The 22,953-nt window shown below is 39.4% G+C and overlaps 1 protein-coding gene across 1 annotated transcript; it reads right to left on the reverse strand.

The window, feature by feature from the left end:
- Nucleotides 1–1,516: 1,516 nt before the first annotated feature.
- Nucleotides 1,517–22,894, reverse strand: LOC141899939 (LIM/homeobox protein Lhx5-like). Its single transcript, XM_074786577.1, has 8 exons — nt 22,725–22,894; nt 17,918–18,123; nt 14,819–14,845; nt 11,519–12,009; nt 7,812–7,986; nt 4,732–4,863; nt 3,137–3,181; nt 1,517–2,278 (listed from the first exon to the last, which is right to left on the reverse strand). The coding sequence occupies exons 1-8, from the start codon at nt 22,892–22,894 to the stop codon at nt 2,085–2,087; spliced, it is 1,440 nt and encodes a 479-aa protein (XP_074642678.1). The 3' UTR covers nt 1,517–2,084.
- Nucleotides 22,895–22,953: the final 59 nt, after the last annotated feature.

The following is a 22,953-nucleotide window of genomic DNA, read 5'->3' on the forward strand; positions in this document are numbered from 1 at the left end:
CGTCCCCATGTCGCGTGCCTCGGCGTTTTGTGGAGGTATCAGGGATGCTAATTGTGCTTGAACTGCAGAACGTTGGTGCGTTCCGTGTTTGCTGTCGATTTGCTGCATGAATCGTAATACGCGTCCGATCAGGCTAGATCTGCAATGAGCCCTTGAGGGGATTACAAAATCGTTGTTTTTTTCTTTTTTTCAAATCCCCTAAAAAAACAATTTCTAACTATGGGAATTCTGGGCAAGTTTTTTTCTATCACTTCCAACATAAATGAATGAAATATTTTTTGCATCCAAGAAAAATGTCTACCTTTTCCTTTCTTATTTTATTGCAGTATATCATCTAGAAAGGCAACTGTAATATTGGAAAAAATACACTGGCCAGGTGGCCAGTGGATCTCTTACTTCTTCGGTCGACTCGTGAGACTCTTATCTTGATCTTACGACGCCATCGCAGCCATAATTATACCAGAAAAGTAGAATTATATGCATGTGTATCTTCGGATATCTCGGCGAAGACAATGGCTGCCTGAGTAGCTAATTTGGATGCAAATTGAATTGTAATATCTGAAAGAGATACGGCGTAACCGAGTAATCCCGTTCTCTGAGGGGCTCAAGCCAGATCACCTTCGCAACGTTGTGATTGATACCAGTGACGCATCCCGCGAGTAATGCTGCTACGTTGAGCACCGAATCTTGTACAATATGCGATTGTGTTTAAAACGTCGTATTTTGGTTAATGAAATGCCGTAATTTTCACATTATGCGTGTTATGATGGATTTTTTAAGTATTTGCCAATGTCATGCTATGTTTTAAGGGATATAATCGTTGAGTGATATAGGAGATAGGATATAATTGTTGAATGGGGCTGATCCACATAGAATAACACTTGAGCACTACTTATTATTCTGTTCTGAACATCCTCAGCGTTATAGAGAAAAAACTACATTCCTTGACATTTTATTGATAATATCGCAGTCACAAATTCCTATCCTTGACTTCTCAAAAATTGAAAAAAGAAAACACGGAAATTTAGGACATTATTTTGGCATCTTTATTCTTTCCAAGACTAGTTCTTTAAGCAGTAGAAGTCCTTTAGAGTTCTACATCGGTTAAAAAGATGATATAAGGATCCGAAATTCATTGAATCAAAAGTCACTTTAATCATCATATCAGTATTATCGTTATTGTATTATTGTCATGGTTTTATCAAAACGCAATTTTATTCTGGGGAAGAACCACAAAAACATCGACCACATAATATTATTATTTTCACGTTAGGCACAGTCTCAGCTATCGAGCAGCCAAATCGTGAAACAAAAAAAACAAAAAAATAAAATTGATCACGGATGAAACATAATACTTTTACCCAAAACACGTGACATTACGAGGTTTACTTTACATACTGTATAATATATAATTATATATATATATATTTATGTATATTTATAATATATGTGGAGATATCCATTAAACTAATACATTACTGCTCGCAAAAGCGAACATTTTTAAATTTCATCATCTTTTTTTAAACATAAAATTATATCTATCGCCCGAGATCGCTTAGTATGTCATTCATATACAATTATCATTATTATTTGTACATTATTTACACGTTTTATACATTTTTCGGCCGAATTACCGGCGTCGTGCGATGACGATGTTTACTGTTTGTTTGTGTAAACAACTCTGGAATATATTAGTAATCACTGATGAAAGATTATGCAACAATAATATAGTTCCGTTTCAATATTTTTCTTTTAATTCTCTTTGGAAAAATATACCAAATATAATTGCTTCGTCGATTAACGAGTTGTTGAAGTGTATTCTAGTGTTTACACATCTGTAAATCGGAGTGATTTTTCTCCATTTGTGAATAAAATTTACAATTGCACTCAGGTCCGCGGCAGTGGCCAACGAGCTTTTACCCACGGTTGTTTATGGCAGCACCAAGTTGTCTTAAAAAGTTTTTTTAAGTGTCAACCGCGAATGTATTATATACCCTGTTTTGTGGGTTCAACATAAAAACCGACTTTTATGTTCCACTTGCATTTTCACGCCCGAGCCTGCGCTCCTCTTCGTGGCGGTATAGTCACCAGGCCTCAGTCATTTCTGGGTGCGGCGGATGAGAAAGCTGTCCAAAATTTGAACCGGCTATAGAACGCGGAGGGAGCCCGTTTCCGAATGGACCGTCTGGATGCGGCATCTGCGACATCGGTTCGGGACTTGAAGCAGGTCCCATCATTTCACCAGGTGGAATAAACTGTCCGTCTGGGCCGATTCCTCCTACAATTAACAAAGCAAAGAAAGATTATTGCATGAAATATATCGAAAGAGTTCATAAACGTCGATGCCATATCGGAAGGTGCATTCTATCAGACTTTACGAATGCCCTCTCTCCATGGGAAACTTTTGAATACATCAAGAACTTCGTACTGATAAGTTTAGCGCTTATTAGTGAATAATCAACACGCTAATTGCTTGATAATCGGCATTCTGGCACAGGTGAGATGAAGCTAATAATAGATATTTGATATTAATAATAATTTAACTCCCGTCGATTTGAGGAGTTATGTACTCGTACACACACCTGTTATCATGTTATATACTATAATTTAGGATTATATACATAGAGGTTCATACCGATAATAAAAATAAGAAAAAGGAAATGAATCTTTTAGATTTCGCGAAAGCGTCCGTTTCGAGGCTTGTTGATTAAAAACTAGTTAGATCAATGAGTCGGGAGTGTGTACCACCTCCCTGGTTAGGTAGTCTAATGTCATATAGAAAACACCCATAAACCTTCGTAAACGTATCAGAGACTGAATATAAACAATTCTTTGTTATATATGTAATAATATATAATATAATATTATATCTTGGAAACCTACAATAAAGATTAATTTAGCCATGAATGCATTCGGAATGAATTTTAAACCTTTATTTTCATTGTGGGTTTCCGAAGTTTTATCCCACTGTCTATATATGTCTGTATCTTATTCGAGTTCTTGTTTTTCAGTTTACCAAGCTCAAGGCGATGCTACATTGATTAGCAAGAAGCGTATAGTGTACTAGGAAAGCGCTACAAAACATTATGCGATCATGATTATGAGAAAGTTTGCATAGTACGCAAGGTCTACCTACTACCGAATCTGCACCAATCCCATTGGCGACGGCACGATGACTTAGCTAAAAACACAAAATTACGATAAGTTTAAATTTGCCTTTTCGAAGTGCAAACATTCTGTTACTCTCGGGTGTTAAAAAGGGTGTTACTCTCGAACTCGGGGAGTTTTGTTTGACTTTCGCTCGTCTGGGTTTACTACGCGCGGGATTCTGCCCAGCGTGTTAGTGTTTATCGTGCGAGTAATACTAGTATATCCGGCGCCTAGATGACACCCTGCACATCCCGGTTGAAAGACATGCGCGTATGTCGGTAACGCGAACTCACCACACAACTGTTCGGATTTGTTACAAACTCTAAGAAAGCTCGGAAAATATTTGTGTTTTACCAGGCGGGATAGCAATAATTATCATAGCAGAGCGCACTTGGGGCTGAATAAATCTTAAATACAGCAGGTATACAAATATCTGTTACAGCAGCTGACGTTTTGGGGGGAAATACGATTAGTAATTGGTATATAATTGGTTATGGCCCTCAGGTACCCACCGCCGGTATAGTCACCTTCAAGCTTACTTTACAATTGGCATTGGTATTCGAGGTATGCTCTTCATAATCAAACAAATTGTTACGTAACTTGTACTTATGCCGAAACCTGCGTTGCTAATGGTTTATAGTTATTTATGATATATATATATATATATATATATATATATATATATATATATATATATATATATATATATATATATATATATATATATATATATATATATATATATATATACACGTTTTGCACAATTTGTGTTTCATATTCCTGCTTTTGATATATTCGGGCCACCAAGACGCGATATCCAATTATGATATCGTACACGACTTCATTTTCAGTGCCAGAACCAATCGGGTAGCGATGTTTCCACCAAACGAATGCCTCAAAAAACTTAGATCTGCAAAATTTCCCAATTGCACAAACTTCGTTCATTTCCCCCAACGCTTTATAAAGAACGGATACGTCACTATTAGATTTTACATTTATGGAAATCAAATCGAAAATATGAATCTGAAAATGGTAACCGATATGCGAACTTGGAACCGAAATGATGTTGTGAAACAGCGATATGAAAAGAAATCTAATTTTGTCTCATTCCTGACGGAATTTGCTGATTAATGGGGTATATTCGATTTCAATGTTCGATCACGCGGCGAGTTATCGGTGAGTCAATGACTAACGTAACGGTTCGAAAAAAAGAGTTTAACCCCGAACTAGAAGGGTTCATCTGTGGCCAAAAGAAAAAAAAACTCGATTTTTACATTTTACCCCGATTAAATCACCGAGTAAGAGCCTGCAGGATTTGATAACATAATAGCTTAAACTTGGTTATCGCCGTAATCTAACTGAATGTGCTTTCATCGTATTTACACCAACTTGAAATGTCCTCTTCAGTAAGCCAACGACGCAGTATAGCCAATAAATTTTAACAAGTACCATCTACTTAAATCCCTTCGCTTATAGTTTTATAACAGTGGAAGGAAGCTTGCTAACACGCAAAGACAACGATCTCAGCCTATAGCAAGACATACATTTTTGAAATTGTTCATGCATATGAGGGGTAATTACCTGGGGGCATGGCGTGTTCCAATCCGGCCGGGCCTGTGGCTGGCAGAAAATTCATTCCAGGTTCGCCTTGACCTTGTCCGGGAAAGAAATCGCCGTATCCTTGGTATGGCGGATAAAAGTCTTGGCCGTTATCTGGAAAATACAAGATACGTTTCATATACATTTTTGATCGGCAAAAAACAGCTCCAAGAAACATTCAAGGAGTGAAAATTCTTAAACGGTAGTTTTAGATTGCTAACGTATCGCGTGATTGTTCAACACCGATTATCGGCGTTTCGTCTGCAAAATTCAGGATCATGGACCATCTGACATCCGATCAAAACGAGCCGCGACAGCTCCATTATGGTTATCATGTTCAAATTACAAGTTTTGTATGCGTACAGCATCACCAGTTAATTCGCCCAATATCCCCGTCCCATAAAGACAGCTAGTATAAAAGGCGAACATGCAACTTCACAAAACTCAACTCCATAAATCATGGCAAATGTCCCGATTAAAATGTTGTACGGTTGTAAATTTGGATTTTAGTAGAATTCTGGGATAACGCCTTGCATGAATGAGCAGTCATTTATATTGCAGTTTGAGTACAACGTATTTTACATCGTAAAAACTCTCAGTACAACTGAAAAACAATGTCAGACCATCGTAAACCATTTCGTCGCAAATCAGAGGTGTCTCGAGTACACTGTTACTAATTCGAGTTCGCTTCCAAGGGCTAAACATAGAATGAAAATGAAATCTTGAAAGAAATTGGATCGAACTGGTTTAATTTTGTTAAAGGGCACATTACATCATTTTCGGAAAAGCTTTTACCTGGGATTAACCAACGAAATAAAAATCTACGTAGAGAAAAGGCAAGAAAATATATCCTAGCTGTCAATCAAAACCGAAAATGATCGAAAATTGAACCTGGTAATGCTTGAGCACAGGGCAAACAATTACATTAACTGTTTTCGACGGATAATTTTACCACGGAATACTGCAGTAATTAAATAATTATATAACGAGGCCAGTACGGCATCATTTCAGTTCAGTAAATGAGGCCGATCAACAAACTAACGTGGCAGTTTTTAAATAAATGATTCTGTTTCGTGCATCGACAAAAGTTCAACGCCTATAGTCCAACAACGTACATATTTTTGAATATTTTGTTTCCAAAGCTTTATCGTGCTGCGACAGCAAAGTGGATGTTTCAGTACGCGCCGAAATTTTTTGCTGTTTCGGCATATCCGTTCATCATCGAAGACAGGATCTTTCGCCCAAGGTGTTGGCTATACACGACGATTTGATTATCCGACAAACGATCTCAAAGGATTTGTCCGATGAAATATAAATGGGGACTTTTGGCCTCTGAACGCTCGATAGGTTAGCCTTGGGGAATATAGCCTGCCAGTATGTAGTACCATTAAAATAACGAGGACATGGTGAGCTATTTGGCCGAATTTTTGCCATTTCGGTGAAAACGCCGCGGGTTTGAGAACGTAATTAGTAAGCGGCGATTATCGTGTTATGTCTCTCGGCAAACGGCGAAATTAACCACAAATCGTCAATCGCTATCAACACAAAGACAAAGATTTAATAAATTCTTCAAAGATGTGAAGTAATAAGTCGTCGATAACTCAATACAGTCGCATCCGCACTGTGCATCTTTGAACTCTCCCGATTACTTCGGTCATTTGCAACTGAAGAAATCACAGATGTAAGATGAATGAAGGTTTATCAGTCTATTTGCATTGAAAGGGGGTCTAAATTTCATTGGGCCGCGAGAGAGGTTGAAGTGGTGATTAGGTCGTTACCTAAAGTGTTCTCATTTCGAACGGAGACAATGGTATAATGCTTTAACGACGTAACGATGATCAGAAGTTAATGGCCTTCGCGGTAATGTTCTTAGCAGGCGGAGAGACCCCTACGTCTAGATTAGCCCAAAATGGTAATTTGAATAGAGAATTTCTTGGACATTATCGCCAACAGAAGGACACAAATTGACATTAGTTACAGCGTTGTATACGTAGCAATCACATGGTCAAGTGGAATAAATTAGATAATGGATCTTTTACTTTCTTAAGTACATCGCTGAATGCATATTTAACTTCTTCATGAATTTGAAATCATCAACTGATTTCGTCATCCAATAGACCTTTGTATGAGTTCATTCCCCTGACAAAAATACGTCTAAATACTACAATATACTCAAAGGCATTTCGCTTACAAGTTCGCATATGATGCAGAATGGAAAAATTGACATTACTCCCACCGTGCCATTGGATTAACGCTTGTATAAATATTTTAATTACATTTTCGTGTCCGCCGGGGAGAAATGTGTTTTGCCACAGTTTTCTTTGAGGCAAGTCGCTGTTGGTACAGAGACCGTTGAAATAACAGTGGATAAGCAGATTATCAATGGTTAAGCAGAGTCAAATAAGACAGTGCAGAGCCGAAATGTCACAATAATGGTATGGCACGAGAAATCACCCGGATACCCATCAATGGGTATGGGTATCAATGTTGCAAAACTAGAATCCATGGAAATAAGTTTTTCAGCTCAGAAAGAACTGATAAATTATCGGGTTTGGTAAACCTCGTCAAGACATTTCGTTCAACATCGAAAGAATGCAGTGTGTTACTATATTTAGTATTTGTTTGTGGATGTATAGCCCTAGGAGAATGACCGTGGGAATGCCATTGTGCGGCTGACCCCTTTGTGGTATTCCAGTGAAAAGCGAACGGAACTGGGGGCGTTCCATCCCCGAGACCATTCAACGATTTAAGATGCGGAGTAACAAAAAATATTGTAGTTCACACTTTTAGAGATTAAAAACGTCGTCTCCATGAAAGGGGAAAAGGTCTTCGACGACTTCTATAATCACTCTATATGCAACGTGTCCCACTAAACTGGATCCCTATTGAAAAGGCGGTTAATACATCGAGGCGGAAGCCTGTAAATGAAAACCCAATTCAAAAACACACGCCATTCACCACGGATGGCGTGGTTGCAGGGTCGCGAAAAAAGCAATTCATACTGTGGAAAAAAATCCGCGTGCACCGTTTATACACATATCAGTATAGAGGGAAATGCTTACCTCCAAAATAATTGAAGCCTGGGCCACCGAAATCTTGGCCATCTGGGTCAAGATCGCCCATGCCGGCCCGAAGAGCCCTCATTCGTCTAGGATTTCTGAAGAAATGTCTTCTGGCTCCTAAAGCACTGAGTTGTTTCATCCGTCTTTCCTTCGACCGCCTGTTTTGAAACCATACCTGACGGATAGAAAGATAAATAAACGATTAGTTATTGAATATTGTTTTTGAATTTGAATAATTATATAGTTTGGAGAATAAAAAAAATGAAAAGTACTGTCGTAACGCTACTATTAAATAGACACGCGATGTGTAAGACATCATTCTTGTCGTCTGAAAATGGTATACGGCGAGCTACTCTTCATGCAACGCACGGAAACTGTAGATACAAACGACAGTAAATAACCCTTATCGGACCGTGCTTTGACAACACTAATGAAAACATGGAAGATACCTTGTGATAATAAACATAAAAGCCAACTAAGCATTTGATTTGCATGGGAGTTGAATGGCACGCGGTTTTGCATTTAGTCTCCTCACGAATTCCTTTCGACGTAAAAGTTTCTATGCGCTAAACAATTGTACTTCGCTGCTAAAAATTCCAAAACGAATTGCAACAATAAATCTGCAATAGTCTGATTTTGAACTCGGCCACTCTGTAAAAATTGCCTAACCGTATTATAGCCAATGAACTGCGCAGTGTTTGGCAAGGTGATAATCGGAAAATAATGATGGCTGAGGTGCGTCCTTCCGGTGGTGGGAAGGCAATACAAGACAAGACAAGACAGAAGAAATCTGCTCATAGCGACTTACGCCAGGATTGAGGACGTGAAAATTGGAACTTTTTATTGCATTATGATAAGGTTGCGGGCTATATACAGTCATTATCAAATATGACTATACGCGAATGGAGCTGAGCCTTAAGTCATCATATCTCAACGCGGACACATTGCACGTTCCCGCATCCTGCTTGGTAAGATAAAGCAAAACATGCAAATGAAATCAATGACGCACAGTGAAGATTCACGATGTCCTAAAGCATACAACCTGCGCGGATCGTGATTTTTACTATGAAATAATGAAATTAATTGTCGATTTCCCACCAAAACGAATTGACAATGATGAGATATGTACGTCAACAAGCCAATATCCCATCCTAAAAGAGTAATGGCAATCCGATAGATAGTCATTCGATATGCTTTTTAAGTCTCAGACTTGCATGTTCAAATCATATTTTAATCGAGAGTTAAGGTGTGTTTTTAAGGGTACGAAACGATCCGGGCGCGCCGTGGCAACGAAAGCGCTAATTATAGGATTCGAAACGTCGGCACACGCCACGACGACGACAGAGCAGAACTGGTAATGACAGAACCCGGCTCCAAAACGACAGCAACATGCACGTCACAGATTTCCCTGTCATTTTCAAACAATGTTTCATTGTATACCGGCCGTGTTCGAAACAGCAGGCTGACGATTTGAAATATCAAATGATATCTCATTGAATGAGAATATTCCGTACATTTGGTACAGCTTGGACTTACAAGAATTTCAGTTTTTATTTCATGCAAATCATTCCAAGCTCATTTAGGTAAACGTCGATTCCGGTAGTACATCGTGTAACCCCTATTAAAGTTTCAGCGCTCAACGCCCCGTACTCGTTCGTGGCGTAATCGCCAACCTAATTTCTGTCACTTAGCTCACAATTTAAAATCGCATTCGTCAAGAAAACTTCATCTCGGTTTACCAATATATCCCGCTATTTCAGAGCACTTAATCCCGCGCGACAACCGATATAAGAGTGATAGCAATCAGTGCAAGAAACCGAAACTGGCAGCGCTTGACAACGATCGAACACAATGTCGAACTCACGAGCCGTCGACATTCAAACATAGCTGAATCTAAGACCAGCTATACCCTTGGTACTGGGCTCCTCGGGTGACTGCTTATCAACGACAAGCCAGTGAATTCCCGACTGATTTGCATATCGAAGCATTGCTTACAATGTGAGATATATATACATATATAATACAGGATACACCCAAGGTGTGTAGATGAAACGAGTCAGGAAAGCATATAAATCATAGGCGAATCAACCATCGACGGTTTTGTAATTTGTCGAAACAGCTAGTTATATTTGATCCAGCGACTCAGTCATTGGCATAAAGCGGACGATTTAAAGCTTAGAAAATGTAAATAGCCATCCATCATTTCAAGCTGTGGATTTTTCGCCGAGGAAATCTTTTTGTCGCACAATTCAAAACGTTTGCGAGTCGTTAATTTGGTCAGAAAAACATGGTCATATTATTGTCGGTGCACTAAATCGCTTAGCAGGTGTTGCCAAATCGTGTAACCAAAGCTTATAGAATGCTGGAAAGAATTTCTCCATTGATTAATGAGAAATAGCGATTTGCAACGACGTTTATCAAATGGGTTTCACATTACCGATTCTGATTTCACGATACATTTAGTTTTCATTTATATATTCTATTCGCCAACAAAACTGAAAGCATTGTTTGTCGAGATTCTTAGAAATAGATTTTCCCGTAGTCGGTTTGATTCGGGTGATGTATTTATGTTTTTGAAATCCGATTTTTGCGTATTAAATAAATAGAAAAAAATGCGAAAAGAATATTTCGATTTCTATTGATTGCATTTCTAGCGATTAATGAAAAAAAAACTATATCAGGCGCTTGGACATGAGCGCATATACATAAATACATATAAGCTTTATTTGTGTTTGTTTGTTTTATTGCGACTGGTTCGACGGTTCGTTTTATCGGCATGCACACTCCATTGACGATAGTAGGAATAACATAAGACACGCCGCATTATGCCTGAAAAACGGTCCATTATTTTGCCAATGTTTTCATAGCTCGGGACGTGTTATTTTTCCATCCGTCTGAGTAACTTTGGCATCAATTATTCACCGCGCCGCCTTAAGAAAACGTTTCCATTCGGCCGATCGACTCCGTTTGACTTTTGTCGGTACCAGACTACGACACTGCTCGAAGGGATGGATGTCCAACGTTGATTTTAATATAAACGACAATAGAATTTGACAACTGAAGAAGGGATTACATAGTTGGACGGGTACCGGGGCTACGATTTGCTCACGCTACAGCGCCCACTATCCCCGAAGAAACAATAGAACGTTGATTGACAGACGAGGCAGTTACGGGACTGATTCCCGTTATTGAGCGTCGCCTGTGCGCTGACAAAACCAACTCGAGAGCGCCTCGAAAAATAACATTTGTGCATCAAATTCATTCTACCCTCGGGTGATCTATTAATTTTCCTATCAAGTGCAATCTTGTCGGACGACGCTCTGCAGCATTTTATGTTTGCACGAAAAAAGGCTGCAGCAAAACGACGTAAGCTATTTTCGTATTACACCCCTCGGCCTCCATACATTCAGTGTTTGGTAGAACGGTTCTTCAACGGTCATCGGGCGTCTTCGTAAATAATTATTTTCGCCAGGAGTATAACATCGGAAACAAGCCTTTGATCGGTTTATGTGAGAACGCATCAATAGAAAATAATTTGCGTTATTCGCGTAAATACTCAAGTGTAAATACAAACACTCGTCGAGTAAATGATTTATAAACAGCGATCCTAAATAGAACATATATACATGTTTACATCGGTCGAAATATACTCCGATTGCAGGGAACATTCTCAATATAAGAAGGTAAAATATTCGATAAAAACTTACCTGAATCACCCGCATATTTAATCCAGTTTCTTGAGCTAATTGTTCCCGTATATGTCGAGTCGGTTTAGGCGTAGCTGCAAACGCTGCCTTTAATGTTTCTAACTGTTTTGCTTTTATTGTAGTCCGAGGCCCTCTCCTTTTCGTACCGGAAACACCACCAGCTCCTTCCGGCTCCGAGTTGGCGCCGGAATTATTTTCGCCGGATATTTCACTATTTTCTTTATTGCTCGTGTTCGTGTTATTGTTATTCTGCTCTTTAGGAGAGGGCTCTGGTCCGTTTTGATTTAAACTGCCGTTTGAATTCGGGGTGTGCGGGGTCGGTGTCATTGTAGGAGGCGTTGCTTGCAGCGTTGGGGTATGGCTGGCTGTCGAACCGTCTCGACTATTACTATCTCCATCAATACTCGGCTCCTTGTCCGATAAACTACCTGGATTGTCATTTAAACCTAGCTGGCTGTCCATATCATCATTATCCTCTAAATCTGACGAAACTACAAAGAAAATAGACAACATTTACATTCGTGAAAGGATATTACTTTTAGGCGCACATTTCATCGAGGCAATGTGTCCAGTATTTAATGCTATACGGCATGTAAAGTGTATGAAATTCGATATTGCGAGGCTTGCATGACGCAGAATATGTCGAATGAAAATTTCATGAGAATATCGGTCTAAGAGCAATATCGAGATTCAATAAGGATTTATGAAATGTTGACTATGGCCCGTGTGTCTGGAGAGCGTCGTATGTCAAGGGTCCGATCAAGTTATCAAGTTATGCGTAATGTCGAACTATTTGAATTATCTTATTATGCACGGTGCGAACAACGATAGGAAAAACATGCCTTGAACATGTTACTAATTCACGCCAACGAATTCAATACATTTCAGTCCCATAGCCAAATTTGGATCATATTCCTGGATAATTGAACACTGAAAATATATCTGTTTCTCGTTTTAGATGATTGTAGCATTGGCTTCTAAAATTCAAGAGATCCCATGCTCGTTAGACATTATCAATGGGGAACGCCGTGACTATTGTTTTGACCTAGATTAGTGTCTATGAGGCGAACATGCAATTTTGTAGCCATCCAGGATTTGGTGACAGAATCCGAAGAGACAGTGGATCTGCTCATGATACGGCAATAGCTTTACCGTCGTCGTTGTCGTCATAAAAGGAATGGAAAACATGGCCTAATCCCTCATCTGTCATTCTGTCTGGACCAAATGCTCAAACAAGGGGTGTATGTTCTACCACACATGCATGCGTGTAGGAAATGTAAAACTCTTTTAGATCGCAACGGTACAAATGTTTCACTAATACTATATCACTGTACATTTTGCCATCGAGTTTCCTTCGGACATAGAAAGCAAAAAAGAACTCAATTAAATGTTTAACAATTTCTCTCCGCATTCTATACTATGTTTTGTCGAGTGATTTGTTAGTTTAAAGATACACGAGATGGAATAAAATACAATTTAGCAGGAGGTTTCTAAGGAGGAATGCTGTACGTTTTATTGGGTTTTGTGTAATGAAAGTAGATTGGGGTAAAACAAGTGAAAACGTCTCCAAGATGAGAGGCTTTAATGCAATATTGTCTCAAACGACAGCTGTTCAGATTCTCTTACCAACGCCGTCGATACGATAATGTATAAGGCACAAGGAAAACATTGGCTTTTTCACAGTTTAAATAGAAAGTTGTCACGGTGAGGTTTTCCGATAGAAAATCATTCGAAAGCGACAATAATCGCAAGGCACGCCCTGGAGGAGTAGTATAGTGCCATTTCATCATAGCGCCACCAGCTACGATCGAAATCTAGTTTAAACCAGACTAGAAATTACTAAACACAAACTATATATACTCGACAACATTAGAGATCATATTGAGAAGTCTGAATGAAAATCACGACTTAAAGTGAAATAAGTGAAATTCGTGATTTTCATTCGAACTTATCATCGTTTCCTAGTAAAGGGAAGTTCAGTATGCGTAGTTTTCAATCTTAACTTCCGGTTGCTGGTTAACGACCATGCAGTGGTAAAACGTAGAAACCAAATTGAACAGGACAACTCGAAACCTTCGCGCACTACAGCAATGAGCGCGCATATTCACAACTAATCAAAATGCCATAAATCCATGTCAAACACTTGTACTTGGTAACCACCAATACAACTTTATGGCAATGTAGCATTGCAAAATTAACTGTCGTGAGATGAGACAAAATTGGCCATCGTACCACGTCCTTTGTGGCAAAATATTAAGATTCATCGGAAGGCCGTTGGCTGAGGCGCAGCGCGTCGATATTCACCAGGTTCTTGGGAAGTCCATCAATTACAGGACGGTCATAATACTGGCATCAGTAGCAGGTCTGATGGGGCTATTTCACGACCCAGTGAGCACGCATCTTCCACTCGTCTGAGCACAACATTTCAGTTCGAAACATAAATGATCGATACGTGCTCCTAGAACCGAGACGTTTCTCAGGTATTCAGTTTCATTTTAGTCCTTTGGAGAAGTTTTTGACAGTAAACGGAAATACTCAACAACTTGAAGAAACCGCTGTATTTGACATTATTTATACGTGATTGATGATTTAACTCAACATCATCTTCCGAGCCCGTATTCGAATTCGAGAACACGAGTTAATCGAATTAAAACACTGCCCGATTATCAGTGTTCAGCACGCTGATGTGAGAGCCGAAGACATGGTGCCAGTACCAGATCGCTTCATTACACTGGCTTGACGTAGATTATTATACATTATGGGAAAATTATTGTTTGGTGACAATAGGAAAACATCGCCAACGGATTAGACTGGCTGACAGTGATAATACCGCAGCGCTATGGCTCGCATCTCATTGCACAAGGACAATTAAGCAGCCGCAGTCGGAGTAGAGTATATCGGTCGGATTTGAGGATGGTGCACAGGGAACCGAGTAATCGATCCGGGGTCCTGATATAAGTAGGATTTTATGGGCAGGCTTGTGAAACATTGATTTACTTCTCTTCTTACACGCTTGTAACTAATGAGTTGCTCAAACATGGACTTACGCGGAAACCCGAGACGTTTCGAACGGACGCCTGTGTAAACAGTGGTCGTGCTGATAAAAACTCGAAACCCGTGGGTAAACGGTCCCGGCTTATCCCCCGATCAGAGAAAAATTTGTTTGTCCCATTCGAATAAAAAATGCAAACAAATGAAGCTCGTCTCTCTTTCTTGACCTATTCTTGACCTATACCACACATGTTCAATATTTATGCGCAATCTGTATCTTACGATATTTGAGGGCATATATTTTCTTACCTAGTAGTTCATACTGTGACGCGCCATCTGCAAAAATAGAAATACAATAGAAATTTTATAACAAGTTAGGGTGAACATTTAAAATTTTCGAGTTCTTCGATTCTTCGCGGCTAGACAATTCCAACACCGAGCATAAACAAAAAAGTTAGTACAAAAAATAACGAATAGATCAAATTCAAATCACAATAGATTTAATTTGCACAATTATTCTTTTCTGCTAAACTATAGAAGGCGATCGGGTATAGACGTATCATACGACAATTGCAATAGCAAAATACCGATGTATTCATATGTGACCAGTCACAAATACATGTATTCATTTTTCGAGATTGTAAAGGATATAATAATCCCACACAAAAGCTTATTGTCCCTCGTTCGGCTTTGGGCTTTGCAGTTTCGATATTTACATTGCACCGTACATGACGAATAACTTAGCAAAGCTGATACGGTTGGCAAACTTGTGATTGACAGCTATTGTATGGCGGATACATCACGGGCAAACAAAGGTCTATATGCTATGCTCCTTTAGTCAAGAAAGGGGATAGCACTACCTGGCAGGCGCTTGAAAAGTGAACAAGGTCATGCTGTCAATCAAGGAATAAAAGCTAAGCTCCAAGATCGACCAACAATGTACAAAACACCCGCTATTAATTTTATTCAGATTGTAACACAATGCGGAAAGATATCAAAGCCATAATAAGCCAAGAAAAGTGGCACTCCAGAACTTTATATTTGATATAAAACACGAAATGTCCGGACCGTAGGATAGGCCATAACTGTAGAGTGTTCCCCACAATAATACACATTTTTCCATGCTTCGTTGAATTCCACAAGAATGAAAGTTACAAGATTATCCTGGACTTCGCGTTCAAAAGAAGTATTTCAGGATAAGGTTTTTAAGTGCAGGGAAGAAACGGCCATAGATTTGCAGATTTTCCCCGTTCGGGCATAGTTTTGACACCCAGAGTCAGTCAGCGGACAGAAAACGATTCCCGCGAAGGAATCGACAATGAGGCAACTGTAAGATTCCAGAGAGGGTTCATTTTATGGCTTACTTATCTATTCAATGCATTTGTCATATTGTACAACTTCAGTTTTAAATACACTCTTTTAGAAAGGGCACGATTAGATTTCATATGGGAATCGCGCAGACAGGAAGTGATCAAGCCCAAAGGTACCATTTCCCCAACGGCCGATACATACATTTATTTGTCTTTTCTATATAAGTATCAATCCAAATGGTTCACTTGGTGCCGAAACAAGGCGGAAACATCAAAGCAAAATCGAGGAAATGTTTATGTATGTGTAAATGCCATAGGCGACCGCTATAAACTTCTTAAGGTATTGTTCTTGGCTATGGGGTATACCCGTGCATGTATTCGTAAAATGTCTCGACTTTCTATTTCTAAGGGTATAAGCGCCGCCCGTTCCATTTCCATTCGATGTCTCCACTTTTCCTATGTCCTTAAGCTATAAACGACCGCCTAAGTGCCAAACTGACGCTTAAATGAATGTCCAGACCTTTGAAGTCATTTTGGCCGACATTTCGGTGATATTTACTGAGAAAAAAATATGTACACGACGTCGGTGTAATATAATTCAGCGACGGCGTGAATGCCGGCTGCTTTTCTTAAAAACCCCAGCTCGATTCCAAAAGTTAAAGCGGTAGATTCATACGACATTGATTATTGGTACGATGCAAATATTACTGAATTTACAAACGCGGGAACTGGTAACGATTATCGAAGCACATTGGGCCGGTGCTATTGTCAACACCCGTATTGTTCCTTTCCAGTAGTGTGCACTTCAAAGACACCCTTATTCTGGAGAGTTTGATTTGTAACTAGACTCTCCAAACTCTTGCGACGGAATGCAAAGAGTGTCCCAAGCTGAAATCGATGCCGGTGCTGTGTTTATACTCTCACCTTTATTATAAATTGTATACGGAGCTTTATTTCTTGGTCTCGGTTACGTTACACGTCGATATTGCGCTATTGTACTGTATGGGGGAAGGAGACTAGGGTTTGCGTGCGACACTGTAGCTAGGCATGGGTCAGTGTAGACTGGCCCCAGCTGTTCAACTCCCAGCATTACTGCACAACACAGAGTAATGTTTCAGAAAGTTTGCTCGGCGTACGTTCCAGAGAAAAGCGAGTTGTTCGATTAACACCGAATTGTTTTCATTGTAAGCAATGAGAATTAGATATTCCAACAAATGCCCGCAGACTGCTTGGTGTCAATTTTCCAACGGTTCTCCAAAGAAAACTTTTTCTGCATTCGTTCGAACCAAACCGTCCGTCCTTTTGAGAAAATTAATCGTAATTTTGCTTATAGCGTTTCGAATGGATTGATTCATTTATCATTATGTTTCACATTATGAACGATTACAACATGGAAACAGCACATTTAGCGACATTTAACTTGACATTTAACACGTTTTAACAACCTGATTTCTAATAGGGAGCAAACGCGTTAAAATTGGTCGAATACATCGGCTGCGTAGAGACATTCAACGTCCCATCTGCCAATTCTAGGATAGCCTTCGGCCAAAATCAGCACAAATAGTCATTTGGGATCTAATCGCGAGAGTTGAAATGTGATTGCTCATTACAAGGAAAATCGTGCCTATTATGACACCTATTGTCAGAAGGGCTAACTATTAACCCCAGGCTAGCCCCAGCTCTAACGGACCATTTCAACGGATCCATATATACATAAATGTACTGTGTTTTGTGTTGGGTAGCCTACTACTTAGTCGTGTCCATGAAAATACGTTCGGAGTTTTCTTGTTAAAAACGTGTGTTTTGATCGAACACATACTGTGGCATTCTTCACCCCACAAAGCCCCACAGATCACGCATAGTGCATAAAGTGACACACAATCCTTCTTTAGCTTTGGTGTTGTTTAAGCTTAAGTTTTTCTTACTTAAAAACTCTGTCCTAACCGGAAAGAATATATACATCATCTTATACACACACTCAATTTTGCCAAACTGATGGCTTTTTGGTTGAAAAAACCCAACCAAGCGACTGAGATCAATGGTGGTAACCGTCTGGCGCGATGCATCACCTTTTCTTTTTGATATTTCTGATACTTACTGGATGGATACTTGGTGCTGAGGTAATCGTCTTTACAAATGAATTTATTTTCGTCGAGCACATACAGTTCTTCGCCCGTCGATAACTGCTTTCGACACACCATGCACGTGAAACACTTGAGATGGAACACTTTATTTCTGGCGCGCCGGACCAAGTCGCTGGGCGAAATGCCCTGACAACAACCGGCACATTTCGTACCGAATCTCCTGAAAGATATAATTTGTGTTGTTGTATTAGAACTTTCAAATAACTACTTTTTGCCTCCAAAAGTCATATAATCATTTTGCCTGAACTTGACTTTTTTCCAATTTTGCGGAGAACTGTCTTTTTACATATAAACATATTTAAAAGAGTAATCAAACTTTTGCACAGAGTTAGTCACGTTGCGATCAGAACGTGACTTGGAATATTACAACTTCCTCCAGCCATAAAACTGTATCAAGATCAGAGAAGACGCTCGGTCGTCGATTGCGCCTTGAATACTATCTACCTACATCTTCACCCGGTTTCTTCAGCTAGAAGCATGTAAATCTAAACCGTTTAGTGAATCGGGGATTCTCCTATTTACTCGGGTCTGTTTTCTGCGAGAAATTTAAGACGTCGAAGTAAAGACAGTGAAGTGAGGAGCAAATGGCGGCCGAAGACAAAGCAACCGGCGTGGTTCACACGGTTGCTGCCGGAGAATTTTGGTAGAAGTGACGGCGATGGAACATCGTTTACAACAACTCCACCTCCGAAGAATGACACGCTATTATCCATGGTTTTATTCAAAATATAAAAAGTATCGACGAAAGAAACGTTACCGCCATCGTCGACGTCCCGCGGTTATGGTGAGAAATCAAATTTTCACCGGCGGGCTGTGTATTTAGAAACGCCAAAACGTTTAATACGCTCAACTTATTTCAAGACTGAAAAACTTGAGATCAATCGCCGTCACGAGGGCACGAATTAAAATCTATACTTTTGCAATATTCGTCTATCATACGACGGAGACAGATGCTGCCCTGAGGGCTTTGATTATCGATCTGGCGTGGATTTCTCTATCGTGTTTATAGACAATTCCAAATGAACTATTGATAATGAGGACTTTCATGACACCTTCGAACGCTTTTACGTGTAAAATCTCATTCAGGCGTATCGGAAATTTGTAAAATTCAAAGGAAATTCGGTCGCAATATGATATCTCACGCGGAAATCGTTTGCAAGTCATTTAGCGTTTAAGTTGTTTGATACGAAATTGTCGTTGCAGGCAAGATTGTTTAATGAGATCACGCAAAACTTGAAACGTGAGTTTAATTGGCTAGACAAATTAAACCTCATCGGAGGATCCGATGAAGGTGAAGGACGTATAGCGTATTCGTTGGAAATGTAAATTCAGCTGCCTCATTCACGCAGTAGTTGGCGACTAAGACACCGGCAAATAAAATAAAGCTATTTCATATGAAAAACAACGTTTAACCACGATTTAACATTGGTGTTAACACAGGGGTATTTGACAATAACATTGAGCGAGTGATTGGCAAGCCTGGCAAATTCGGCCGACGATGATTAATGATGGCTGTCGACAGAATGATCCCGAACACAACAACGACCCGGCAAAGGTACAACGTGAACGTTGACAAGTACAAATGAGCCGGATTCACGACTACGACAAAAATCTGGTCAATTCTGTCATCCGTTCCATGAAATAAATGACTTCGATTTATGCCGCACCATGTTTAACTGTATTTATCGGAAGTGTAGGGGTGTGGTACGCGACGACTTGACTTTACAAATTCAAACAAAAAATTTATGAAATATTAATGATTTATATTGACACAAACTTGACACAACTTACGCGGCTAACGGCGAACTAGATACATACGTTTATATAGGTAACTCGTGTGACACGTATATGATGGCAATGAAATGAAGGAGACGTCGATTCTCGACAAGAGTAAACTATAGTATGTTTAATCAGCCTGTGTCTCAGGGATACTTTCAGTTGAACAAGTTTGCAAGTGTAACAGAGGACGCATTTGTAAGGGAAAACACCTGCAAACCGGCCAGTGGTCACCGTTAAACCGGGAATACGGCGGGTGGTGCCATTTCAAAAATATATCTGGACCAGCGGATCGGGACGCACCTGCAACCAACAATCGATCATATGTGATTATACGTATGACCCTTTGTACACCACATCAGTTTCACACGGTTTGATGTTCAATTTTACGTCAGTACATAATACAAGTTCGATAAGTCCATGGACTTTTACACGTTTTTTGTGCGTTATTTCCCGTTTTTTTGCGATGATTTCCGCGAGGCAGATGCGTCACTTAACGTGCAAATTACAATACAATTACTCCGTCACGTTTCTCAGCGGAGTCTTCAGATCGCAATAAAATTATCACAAGTTTTGCAGTCTGTTTCGCTCAGAGGCGACGCCGAAGAGGAAAACTTTATTAAGTGTCTGATAATTACGCCTCTCGGCTGCTTTCCGCACGTTCTCTAACCCAGTATATGACTGACTGGGACAATCTAAACAATCATTTTCAAAAATATTAAGGAAGTTTTTTAGTTTTCTAATTGCTGTACTTGTTACACAGGCCATATTTCGACTTTGATTAATGATGATTGATATTCTACCGAATAGGAAAGCAAAACATAGAAAAAATTTCCCCTTCCAAAGCTAGTGTTTTAATTATTTTGACAAGTTTATTCTACGATATTTAGAGCAAGCGACTTGAGCAACACATGTTTCAGCGGTTGCCTGTGGTGTATACGACGTTTCACCAGCTGAATTTCCAGTTCAGATATAAACCAGCCGACGGGTAACAAATGCCTCGGTTATTTGAGGTGAGAAACGCAACACTTTTCAACTCAAGAAAAAAACCGCTACAAACACCGCGGCACGAATGTAACATTTCCTGTGAAAACGAGCGCTAATTCTGTGTCAAATAAACAATGAATTAAGAATAATTACTCGTCTCCCATGCGCCTGCATGTTAGTGAAAATATTTACGAAGTTTTGGTCATTAAAAACTAATAGCTTCCGACAAAATACTATTCTTAAAAAAAGATGAATACACTAGACTGCTTTTTCACATCCATCATTATTATGGAAACCCTGGTAACTTTTCGACATTTTGGTTACTCTAATTAAAATGCGATTTAGAAGATATTGAATTGGCCAATTGAAAAATCTTTTACCCAATCTAGGAAAGATTATAATCGTTATTATACTGTGCTTTACTACCAGGAAGATGTTTTCAAATAGATTCAGACATATTCAATTTTTCAATGAAACTCAAATTTCGTATTTCAAACACTCGATTACTCTTTCAAAAATCATATTAATTCTCAAAATTATTCATTCATTTCAACATCCGGGTTCGGTGCACGATTTTTTCAAAACTGGAGCCAGTTCGAAGAGGAATCATCTTTCCAAATTGCTTTCGCGATTGTTCCGCGAGCCAATTTCACGAATCTGTAAATTCAAATTTTGGGACATCCTGTGTTCGGCGCAGAACCGCACGAGCATGTAATACGGCTGTTTGGTGAAACCGGAATATTTTTGAGATCTGCTTTGCACAACCATTAAACGGTTGAAGCTATTTGTATCTCTTGAGTAATTATAGGTGAGTCTTCAACGGCGCACGGTAAACTGTTTATGAAGTGAAATCAGGAGACAGGTGTGGCTGCTTGGAACCACACGGGCCAAAATACTGAGAATCGCAAAAGGATACAGTTTACATCAGTCGGACATCGAATACACAAAAACAACCACATCGAATCAAAAAGCACTTTCGAGATCGATGCAGTATCCTCGTTAATTTTGGGCATATGTGGACAACAGAACCATGGACTAATGCGTTGAATGATATAGAAAAACGCATGACGTTTACAGCGCCACGTAAATTTTTAACCGCGTTGAAAAATACACAATAAATTGTTTAATGCTTACCACTTATTTCACTTATTTCGATAATTGGTGAAGCGATACATGCACTTATTATTGAAATGAACTAATTGCAGACACGACACCGTGATAATAATTGTAGCCTACATTATGTACCTCGTCCGTTTTGTGGCAGCCTTTTTTCCACCTAACATATCTCTCACACGCTATAGCGCATCTATACTATATAGAACTGAATACGCAGAAACACTTAGAAAACAAGGAAAAAACGAAGCGATTGCCTTTAAGGATACAGGATTTAGAATACCATATATCTATTTTCGAAGACAAGGTCAATCACGTTTCTTTTTTGGTCCGAAAACTTTAATACGGACCGCTTGGTGTTTTTAGTACATCACGATCGCGTGCTTTTGTCAAATTCTGTGAAAAGGTGCATTCAGCAAAAATACAATATGGGCTCCCATAAGGAGCTTGAAAATGTCGTATAAAGCCAAACTAGAAATAAAAGTTTTCGCCTATCTGAAAGGTACGTTCAACAAAACCAGACATGCGAAGTTTAACACATATTCACGTGAAACAGGCAATTCGTGACAAACTAGCTTGTGTTTTAGAAAAACTAGATACTTGGAAATGAAACATTTAAAAAGCATTGTTAGTGCATAGATGTGGGCACTCTGTGGCCCATCAAAACTCAAACAAAAGTACGCAATGATTTTTTATGATCAGCCTATTGATGTATATGGGGACCTTTTTGCAACTAATATCGCTGATATTGTGCACATTTAAGCAGCACCTGGACGTGTAATCAAAAAGTTTAAACATCCTGAAATCACAGGTTGACACCTGAATATTTATATCACTGTCTAGGTGAAAACATCAAAAAAACAAATCAAACAACATGAATCTTACCTAAAAAAGTCATTTCTGCAGAAAAGTTTGCCATCTCTGGAAAAACACTTTTCCGTTAGATTAGCCTTACAGTCTGAGCACTGGACACATTTGGCATGCCATGCCCTGTCCAGAACGTTCAACAAAAAGCGGTCCAAAATTGGGCGCTCGCAGCCCGCGCAGTGCACCATATTGTATATCGCCAGCTTGACTGATTATGTATCTCCCAACTGTTAGACAAAAAATACCA

Source organism: Tubulanus polymorphus, chromosome 2 (genome assembly GCF_964204645.1).
Source record: "Tubulanus polymorphus chromosome 2, tnTubPoly1.2, whole genome shotgun sequence".
Lineage (NCBI taxonomy): Eukaryota > Metazoa > Nemertea > Palaeonemertea > Tubulaniformes > Tubulanidae > Tubulanus > Tubulanus polymorphus.

Coding starts and splice junctions, on each gene's coding strand:
- LOC141899939 (XM_074786577.1), bottom strand. CDS start 22,894: ATGGTGCACTGCGCGGGCTGCGAGCGCCCAATTTTGGACCGCTTTTTG. Junction 14,846..17,917: donor CAGCACCAAGTATCCATCCA/GTAAGTATCAGA, acceptor CTATTTTTGCAG/ATGGCGCGTCACAGTATGAA. Junction 2,279..3,136: donor GGATTGGTGCAGATTCGGTA/GTAGGTAGACCT, acceptor TGTTAATTGTAG/GAGGAATCGGCCCAGACGGA.